Source organism: Sphaerodactylus townsendi, linkage group LG01 (assembly GCF_021028975.2).
Source record: "Sphaerodactylus townsendi isolate TG3544 linkage group LG01, MPM_Stown_v2.3, whole genome shotgun sequence".
Classification (NCBI taxonomy): domain Eukaryota; kingdom Metazoa; phylum Chordata; class Lepidosauria; order Squamata; family Sphaerodactylidae; genus Sphaerodactylus; species Sphaerodactylus townsendi.
Window position 1 is genome coordinate 7684978 of NC_059425.1, and position 10207 is coordinate 7695184.

The window sequence follows — 10207 nt, forward strand, 5'->3', positions numbered from 1 at the left end:
TAATTAAATTAAAAAAAAGTAGACCTGGAAAAGTCCCTTCCCCGCTTAAAGGTAAGAATTGAAAACTGGCAAGCCAAAATGCAATATTTGCATTTTGCATTCGAGGCATTTTGCATTCGAGGCAAACAACAGCAGCATCCATAGACAAAAACTGTGAGATCTTTCCTCTGGGGAGAAAACTCCAAAGTTTTCGTTGGTAATCCGTCTGAAAAGAATTGATGAAAACCAAAAGGGATGAAAACCGAGGCAAACTTTTCCATAGGAATCCATGTAAATCCAATTAATCCGTTTTAGGCACTCCAAAAAACATACCAAAAACACATTTTTTGGAGAAAAAACATAGCGTTTAATGCTGAAAACAGTAACAAACAATAACACTAGCACTAGCTTCAGAGCCAGTGGACCAAATGTCGCAGCAGAAAGCTGTCCAAAGAGGTCTGTTTCTGATGCCTCTTTAAGATTTGTCTGAAACAGGGCAAGACATTGTAATTCGCTAAACAAGTTGCAGACACGGCCTGCAACAGCTTTGTCCTGGGCCTGACATTTTTTTCCTCCACAAACCCCTGCACCTTACCGTAAATCGATGAAAACTGAGACATGCCCTTGGCACCTCGATGAAAACCGAAACTGGGATCTAAAACCGAGGTTCCAATTGTGTTGATAAGAGCAACACTGGGACATGACCAGCCAGGGTTGACTCCTATTTTGATAGGGCACTTTAAATGTGGGATCCTGTGCTCAATGTAGATTTTCTCTGAATACCAAATCCCGGCACGGGAGATTACCTTGGCAATTGAGGGATTTTTTCCAATTGTGGCACTGCTTTTTGTGTGTATGTTATCTCATGCCCTTGCCCGTACCATACTTAGGCAAGACAGAACACTCTTTGAAAGTGAGAATTTCAGAGCATAGGAAAGAGGTTGCATCAGGTTGGGAAAAGAGGACGCTCCTCTGGTTTCACATTATATAGAGAAAAAACACAAAGATACAGACCTCCAATTCTGTGTCATTAAAAAATTCAGCTCTCAAAAACACATGGACGACACGAAAGAATATTGTTGCAATTAGGAAACAAATTTATTCACAAGTTTCATACATACATTGTGGGTCTCACATTAGAATGCTAGATTTTACAGATCGTCTATAATTACCATATATTAGTTAGATAGTGATTAATTGCTTGCAGACATCAATTTCTGTGGATACAGGTATGTAGCACATTATACGGGAAATATACCATTAGCTGTTTGAGGAGCTTAGGAAAAAGAAGTGCCAGAATGGGAAATCATGTTGTAAAAAAGTATAGTAATTAGTGCTAGTGAGGTTGTATGGAGATTTTAAACGGGGCATATTGGATGAAGCTGTTTATCACCAATAGATTACCCATCAATTGAATAAGTAAGATTTAATGAATTTCTACTGAGGAAGATATTTCGAAGTTGCGTAACATACGCATTACAATGCTTTTTGGACATTGATTACGCTCCTGACAGTTGGAAATCCCAATCGGCACAGCCCAGTGCTAGAGTGAAAGTAAAGTGAATTTGGGGGATTTCTACATTATTTGTTACCATAAAAAATGGATCTATTGCATATTGAATACTGCAAGAATTTCTGAAAAGGGACTAGAAGATATATTTGAATGTGAATGAAGATTTATATAATTTGTATAGAATACTATAAGAATTCTAGTGCAAGGATTATTGGATGTATTTAAATGTGAATGAACATTTCTATAGTATATAATGAAAATAATATATCATGAAGTATATGTGTGGAGTATAATTTGGGAAGTTCATGATTCAACATGTGGTAATATATGAATAGTATTGACTCAGCTTGAGTGTGACTATTTCCTGATATTGCCATTATTATATATCACACTCATTTGATGTATATCCATTGATATGATTCCTCCCGTGTGAATTATTTAAAGAGAAATATAGTGTCAACTCTCACTGAAATTTTTTCCACACACCACGCAATGATACCATTTTCCCCTTCTGTGAATTCTTTAATGGAAGGTGAGGGTACTGTGTCTGAAGATTACTCCACACTCCTGGAATTTCTATAGTTTGTGGCTGGGATGAATGATTTGATGAGAAGTAAGATTTCCACTGTGACTGAAGGCTTTTCCACACTCGAGGCACTTGTACGGTTTCTCCCCTGTGTGAAGTCTCTGATGGGAAGTAAGGCTTCCACTGTGACTGAAGGCTTTTCCACACTCAAGGCATTTGTATGGTTTCTCCCCTGTGTGAATTCTCCGATGTGAAATAAGACTTCCACTGTTACTGAAGCCTTTTCCACACTCCTGGCATTGATATGGTTTCTGCCCTGTGTGATTTCTTTGATGGGAAGTAAGATTTCCACGGTACCTGAAGGCTTTTCCACACTCCTCGCATTTATATGGTTTCTGCCCTGTATGAATTCTTTGATGGGAAGTAAGATACCCACTGCGACTGAAGACTTTTCCACACTCCAGGCATTTGTAAGGTTTCTCTCCTGTATGAATTCTTTGATGGGAAGTAAGATTCTCACTGCGACTGAAGGCTTTTCCACACTCCAGGCATTTGTATGGTTTCTCTCCTGTATGAATTCTTTGATGGGAAGTAAGATTCTCACTGCGACTGAAGGTTTTTCCACACTTCAGGCATTTGTATAGTTTCTCCCCTGTGTGAATTCTTTGATGGGAAGTAAGATGTACTCTCTGACTGAACACTTCTCCACACACCTGGCATTTATATGATTTCTCCCCTGTGTGAATTCTATCATGTGAAGTAAGACTTTTCCTGTCACTGAAGGCCTTTCCACACTTGAGGCATTTGTATGGTTTCTCCCCTGTGTGACTTCTCTGATGTGAAGTAAGATGTACTCTCTGACTGAAGGCTTTTCCACACTCCTGGCATTTGTATGGTTTCTCCCCTGTATGAATTCTTTGATGGGAAGTAAGCTTTCCACTCTGACTGAAGGCTTTTCCACACTCAAGGCATTTGTATGGTTTCTCTCCTGTGTGTATTCTTCGGTGGGAAATGAGGTGTCCACTCTTACTGAAACCTTTTCCACACTCAAGGCATTTGTATGGTTTCTCCCCTGTGTGAATTCTTTGATGGGAAATAAGATGTGCTCGCTGATTGAAGGCTTTTCCACATTCCTGGCATTGATATGGTTTCTGCCCTGTATGAATTCTTTGATGGGAAGTGGCACCCCACTATGCGACTGAAGGTTTTTTCCACACAGCAGGCATTTGTATGGTTTCTGCCGTGTATGAATTCTTTGATGGGAAGTAAGCTTTCCACTCTCACTGAAGCCTTTTCCACACTCCAGGCATTTGTATGGTTTCTCCATTGTGTGAATTCTTTGATGGAGAGTGAGGCTGGCACTGTGCTTGAAGGCTACTCCACACTCCAGGCATTTATATGGCTTCTGCCCTGTGGACATTTGATGGGAAATAAGGCTTCCACTGTACACCATGCAAGAATTCAAAGGCCAGATGTCTGAACACCATTTCCAGAGTCCTGGAGGGAAATCGGGTCCTATGAAATAACACACAGTTTGGAGAATAAGATTTCATCAGGACAGTTACTAGCACAGAGATCCTTCACTGACCTAAGCTGTAAATCAAAACACCCGCCCCAAAATGTAGCCACCACTCTTTGACTTTGTTGTCAGGCAGTGATGAAGGTCTCTGATTGGATCATTGTTTTCCCTTCCCAGGTCAGTGAGGGATTATTGAAGTGGGACTCTATGTTAGAGGCAATGGAAATTTTCTCTTTGTGGTGTTTGACTCACAAATGTCCCCCTGGCTAGAACATGAATAACCTGCCCTCCTATCCTCAAAACAGCACCCCAGAAGTTGTTTAAGCCACATCCTCCCCACAACATTTCAGTACAATGAAGGAACAGGGCTCCCCCAAAGACTCTAACTGAAAATACAGGGTCTCGGTTACATTCAGACCAATCTTGGACATAACATCACCATCCCTTCCCTATAACCTCAGAAAGGTCCAGACTGCAGCCTCTCTCAAAGTCCATATATTCCCCCAGAGTCTGTGCTGTATCCTACCAGTTTCAAATGCCCTAATGTGAGTGCTCGCGGGAATGGCTCTGAGTCTTCTCTGTGGGAAAATGCATGCTTTCCATGTGCCAGGATCAGTGCCTGGCATCTCCATCTAAAGGGGATTCAGGTGCCTGGGTAGCAGCCCTGCCAAAGAGACACTGCCACTTAGGGTGGACAGTGAATGAGTCATCTGTTTGTTGTCACTGTTTGTTGTCACTGTTTGACCTTCTCTTTCTTAGAGATTGAATAATACTCATACAAGTCCCCCCACTGTTAAAAGGAAGAACTGGGAAAGTACAGTGCCGAGGGATGTATAGTACCTACCTGCCACTTCCTTCTCTTCATCAGAGATCCCAAGAAACACCTCTTCTTCCTCTTCAAGCTGGGATATGAGCTCAGGCTTCGCAATCAGAGGACCTTGTAATCAGGGGAAACAAACAAACCACCAACAAAATTATAATTCTCCTGAGCGCAAATAAATTCTTCAGTCCCAAGGGAAGGTGACACAATGGTAAGTATTAGCAATGGGATAAGGGACAGTACAGAGCCAAGAATCGTCCATATCTGGCTCTAGCAGTTCTGTGGCTGCTCCCTGTTAAGCTGAGATGGAAACTGTGATGGACTCCAGGGTTTTCTGCATTGTAACAAAGCTCCAGCACACCAGGAGCCAACCACAGCTGCTTGTGATCGGCTGGCAGCTAAAGAGCCAGTTTTTACTCAGTGCTGTGAGAACTGAGAGGGAGTTCTGCAGCAGGGGGAGCTAAGGAACGGCTGCATTGGGGAATAGCTCCGTTCTCTTGGTGCAAATCTTCCTTTTTGTGAGGGAAAAAGTTCAGGTAGACAAGACTGGTCTGTTCCAAGTTCCCTATAATACAACAGTGGTACGCCAAAGCACACCGTTTTTATCTCTGAGGGAAATCTACTAAGGAAGAATAAGCAGGGAAGGCTCATTAAGGACTGTGGCCCTTCACAGAGAAGGGAGTGGATTTTATTCTGTAGAGACACAGAAGAGAGAAAATCCTATTCATACACCTTAGTGGGTTCAGATTGTCCTAGGCAGCGTACAGAAATCCAGCTAAAAACATCTTTCTTGAGAATAAAGTTGTTCTCCCAGAAAATAGAACAAAGAAGGAGAACTATATTCGCAACTGAAAAGCTTTTAAAACAGCTGACTGGTTTATGTAATTTGAAAGAGCTAAGAAATAAAAACAACTTCTGAATAACTGAACAAACTGAATCTGTGGGATAAGTCACAAAAATCTTGTATATAGTGTCTTCAATACCAACTTATCTGCTTTATTTTTGCTTTGCCAAATATCTTTCTTGTTTTAATGAAATCTTATTCTAGTCCATCTTTTCTAACTTCTAAAAAGGCTCTTGTGCCTGTTTGTTTTTTGACTAGGAAAGGAGGTTTTATTTTAAACTAGCAACACTCTCTGACAAACTGGAAAGTGGTTGAAATCTGAGCTAAAGAAGCCCATTTATTTGGGTGGAGTGTGGTTTCTGGGCTGTATGGCCGTGTTCTAGCAGCATTCTCTCCTGACGTTTTGCCTGCATCTGTGGCTGGCATCTTCAGAGGATCTGATATTGGGAAAGCAAGTGGAGTATATATACCTGTTGGAGTGTCCAGGGTGGGTGAAGAAACACTGTCTGTGAGTAACAAAGAAGACAGCCAGGTCAATAGGTGAGGGCATCTGAATAGAAGTATGAGTAATAATGAAGTCTACAGCATGGGAGTAACAATGAAGATAGCAAGGTCAGTAGGTGGGAGCATCTGAATAGAAGTATCCTGGCCTTTGTTTCCTTTGTCTATAGTCATCCTATGTTTGTGTGGAGCTGATTAGTCACTGTCTTGACTCTAGTATTTTTCAACACTGGCAGCCAAGTTCTGTTTATTTTCATGGTTTCTTCCTTTCTGTTGAAATTGTCCATGTGCTTGTGGATTTCAATGGCTTCTCTGTGTAGTCTGACGTAGTGGTTGTCAGAGTGGTCCAGAATTTCTGTGTTTTCAAATAATATTCTATGTCCAGGTTGGTTTATCATGTGTTCTGCTATTGCTGATTTTTCTGGCTGAAATAGTCTGCAGTGCCTTTTGTGTTCTTTGATACGTGTCTGAGTGCTGCGTTTGGTAGCTCCTATGTAGACTTGTTATGTGGATGACACATTCACCATTTGGAGCCATCTTCATTGTTACTCATACTTCTATTCAGATGCCCTCCTCTGAACATGCCAGTCACAGATGCAGGCAAAATGTCAGGAAAGAATCCTGCTAGAACACGGCCATACAGCCCGGAAACCACACAGCACCCCAGTGATTCCGGCCGTGAAAGTCTTTGACAAGCCCATTTATATTTATTTTGAGTAAAGGGTGGGAAAACAGTGAAATTACAACCAAATACACCCTTCACATGCTACATTTTTCCAAAGAAACTACTAGGAAGGGCTGCTCAGAGTCTAAAGAGTCAGGCAGATGAAATTTTGGAGGGAAATGTCATGGTATGTTCAGAGCCATAAAGTCTGGAGAACTTGTGACAGCTGACCTTGATTGGTGGACTGAACTGTGACTCCTATGGAAGTTCCTACGGAAGGCTGTTGCTGGGCTATTCCTAAGTGGAGGGATGCTGCAGTGTGAATAGTTGGACTACTGGACCTCCTTGTGTACTCTGCTAATTGGAAAAACCTCCGCAGGGCACTGGTGGGCAGAGGGTGTGTTGCAGAAATGCAGCTGGAAACTCAGTCATTGGCAAAGAAGCCCGCAGAGCTCCCTCTACAGCCACCTCTCAGTCCAGGTAAGGCAAGATTGGAGAGAAGCCCCTGCTCAGACTAGCCCACCTTCTCTTGACTGAGAGTTCCTCTGGCACCCTTTCTGATGACCTCTCAGATGGTCCAACCCAAGACTGCTAGGCAGGGGCTCCCTCTCACCAAGATAACCCCCCCCTTAAAAAAGGCATCCCAAATCAGAGGAAGGAGGTAGAAGATCTGCTGTTGGGATCAGCCCAGGAGAAAAGGATCCTCACCCAGAGAAGACACATTCCAAAAGTTCTCCAGCATGACTTCCTTGTACAGCGCCCTTTGGGTGGGTCGCAGCAGGGCCCATTCCTCCTTGGTGAAAAGCACGGCCACCTCTTCAAAGGACACCCCACCCTGCAAGGAAGAGGAGGAGGAAACATTTCTTTACATCAGTGGAAAGTAACCTGAGAGTAAAGCTGATCTGATCTGTGGGTGGAAAAGTCAGAAGCAGAGATAGCTGGGTCTGAGGCCTGAATGGACATTTAAATCTCCTTCTGATAGAAGGAACAGTGGATTTGCTTATTTAATCTAGAAGCCAAATTGTATGGCTGTAAGTATTTTCCCTTATCCAGGGAGGTTTGTTCATTTGGGGGTTAAATTCCAAAGATACTGTGGTTCAACAACTGCGCAAAGCGGAGGGGAGAAGAGCCCTGTGGGGACAGTTGGCCCCACCCCTCTTTGGGGGCATCCTGGAGCCAGAGGAGCTGTCTTCACCAGCAGGGGGCTAGCTGCCTTGTGAGGAAGAGGCCACAGATGTCCACAACTGACACAGGACATTCATGGTCCAGTGTTGTTTCACAGTTCCTCCATGGACTTCTTCTTGAAATCTAGCAGCACCAGAACCAAGGGCAAGGAGCCTGATCCTCCGAGCCCTGGAATGGAAGGAACCATCCCTGCCCTCTCGGGCATGCCTGACCAGTACCCCCCGCCCCGCCCCCTTACCTGAGTTGGCTGCATGGTGGCTCTCTTCCTTTCGCCAAGCACAGGAGATGGCGGAAAAGGCATCAAGTACGTCTTTTCACTCTTGCCTGGGAGGGTGAGAAATAAAAGGGGTGGGGAATTCCTTTTTTGCACTACAAACACGTTTCCTGTGCCAGTTCTTTGAATTATCCTCTCTCCATCATGGCTTCGGGGCACAACTGAAGGGGACCACGTTTGATCTAGGAAGGCTCCAGAGTGTTTGACCCATCATCTTCCTCCCACTGAGTCACTGTTTTGGGGGGCGGTCCCACATTCATTCATTCATCCTCGAACCATTTCCTTCCAACCTCTGCAAATCCATTATGGGGCAAAAAGTTCCTGACCCTCCCTGAAGCCAACCCACACTTTCTCCCCACTGAGGGAAGCCAAGACCAGAGGCGTAGCTGGGCCATACTGCGCCCGATGCGGCCTGTTCCCTTGGGGCTCGCAAGGTCTCCTAGGAAGTGTAGTTCCTACCAGGCCGTTTTCAGTCTGAAGGGAACAAGCCGCTTCTCCAGCCTGCAGTTTCAAGAAGGTAAATGTGGGGGCAGGGCGGGGGTGCTTGATGTAAAGTTGCAGGTGATAGATGCCAGCTAGGAGTGACTATCTCCCTGCACATAGAAAACTAACCCTCCAAGGTGTGGCGGAACGGGCTCGCTTTGTCTGGAAGGCCCTATTCCGCTCCCCGGCCTCTCCTGGGGGTTGCCAACTTTTCCTGGGGAGGGTTAGCTTTCTCTCTGGGTAAACCATGGCCACCATGTAGTTCCTGCCTGGACTGGCCATGTTGCATTTCTGGGTCAGGGAAATTTTAACACAGGGAAAAATGCATTCCTCGATGTGCAGTCCAACCCTTGAATCCACATATGGAAAAAGGCAGACAGAGAGGCCCTGATGTTTTCCCTGTCCGCTCCACCTTGTTAGTCTCTGTGAGAACTCCCTCCTGGACATGTGGACCAGATCTCAGATTTATGCACATGCCTGAGGTGGACGGTGTGTCTTCCCAGATGATCCCCAAGAGATCCAGCAGCTGCATTTAATACTCTGAAAGGCCCTGAAGGAAGAGCCCCTCCCCATGAATACGCAGCAGAGGAGAGAAAAAGAGCCCCCAAACAACAGAAAAGTGACAAGAACTCAGGAGAATGACAACAAAACTTGGGGGGGGGGAGAGAGAGAACAGGGGGAAAGACTGGGGAGGTCTCCCCTTGTGGCTGTTTTGCAGACACAATCCAGAGGCAATGGAGATTCCACAGGAGAGTTTTCCCCACGTTTTTGTGATCCAGAGTTACTGGGGGCGGGGGGCAAGTCTGGGGTAAATCTGCCGGGATGTCGGCTTGCCCCCCGGCCTGTATTTTGGGGGAGGGCGTGGGACCCCCCTGCCTGGTCTCCCTTCCTGCTATGGGCGTTGGAGCCGCTTCCTCGCCCTCCAGCCCAGCAGCGCCTGCCTTACCTGTGGGGCGACCTGGAAGTCCTGCCTGGCCCGTCGCTCACCCCATCCCCCCCCAGCTGGGATTCCGGGGGGGGGGGGAGAGCCAGACACGCCCCTTTGCTGAACTGCCGGAGGAGGAGGGGGGGGATTCTCCTTATTTCGGGGTCCAGCGCCCCACAGCCCTCTCTTCCCCACTTAATCCTCCACCCGCCCCCTTGGTCCCACCTCCCTCGATCCTTTGCTCAGCACCCACCACCACCTCTGCCCCGCCCCCCGGGCGCCCCTCCCTCCTTCCGAAAAGCGCCTCTGGGACCCCCGACCCCTCCACCCTCCTCGAGCCTCCCCGGGCGCCGAGTTCGGATCCCGCCCCCCAAACCTCCGCGGGGACCTCGTGGCTCCTCTGCACGAAGGGGCCCAGGGACCCTCCCCTCTGGCATTGCAGCCCCCCCCCCCCTTGCAGCTCACCGGCGTCCCGGGGGGGGGGGGGGAGGAACCAAAGGTTGCTTCTAGGAGGGGCAGAAAGTGGCTCCCTCGCTATTCGGCGCCTCTCTTGCCGTGGCCTCTCTAGGACTTCGTCTCTCTTTCTCCCTCCCTTTAACCCCCCAGAGGGCCGCTGCAGGTGGGCAGCAGTTGGGTCCACGTCTGGTGGCAACGCAGCAATGCGGCTAAGACAAACACACTTCGGCTTACACAATGCACAGCTCCTATCATGTCCACGCAAGGTACTCTTCCCAGCAACAGTCTTCCTATTGGGGCAGAGCCCAGGTCAGGGTACCAATCACGTTGAAAGTCAACAGTAGCTTGTTGCCCCCAGACTGACTGGCTCCGGCTCTTGCTCTTGCTGCTGACTCTTCTATCTGCAGCCTAGAAGATGAACCCACGTTTTACATATCATGACACTCTGTAGAGGTCCTGGATCGATACACCCACTGTGGAAAAGCCACATAGATGCTGGTTGAGCCCTCGTTGAATGC

The 10207-nt window shown here is 46.6% G+C and overlaps 1 protein-coding gene across 1 annotated transcript; it reads right to left on the reverse strand.

The window, feature by feature from the left end:
* Positions 1–2068: 2068 nt before the first annotated feature.
* LOC125436431 (zinc finger protein 239-like) lies at positions 2069–7804 on the reverse strand. Its single transcript, XM_048503417.1, has 5 exons — positions 7790–7804; positions 4382–4457; positions 3397–3533; positions 2455–3208; positions 2069–2166 (listed from the first exon to the last, which is right to left on the reverse strand). Exons 1-5 carry the CDS (start codon positions 7802–7804, stop codon positions 2069–2071), a joined length of 1080 nt encoding a protein of 359 aa, XP_048359374.1.
* Between the last annotated feature and the right edge of the window lie 2403 nt (positions 7805–10207).

Bases quoted from the DNA above. Each gene is read 5' to 3' on its own strand.
- LOC125436431 (XM_048503417.1), bottom strand. The intron at 3,534-4,381 runs GTAGGTACTATA...GTTATTTCATAG, and splicing joins TGAAGAGAAGGAAGTGGCAG to GACCCGATTTCCCTCCAGGA. The intron at 3,209-3,396 runs GTAGCCTTCAAG...TCAGTCGCATAG, and splicing joins ATAAATGCCTGGAGTGTGGA to TGGGGTGCCACTTCCCATCA.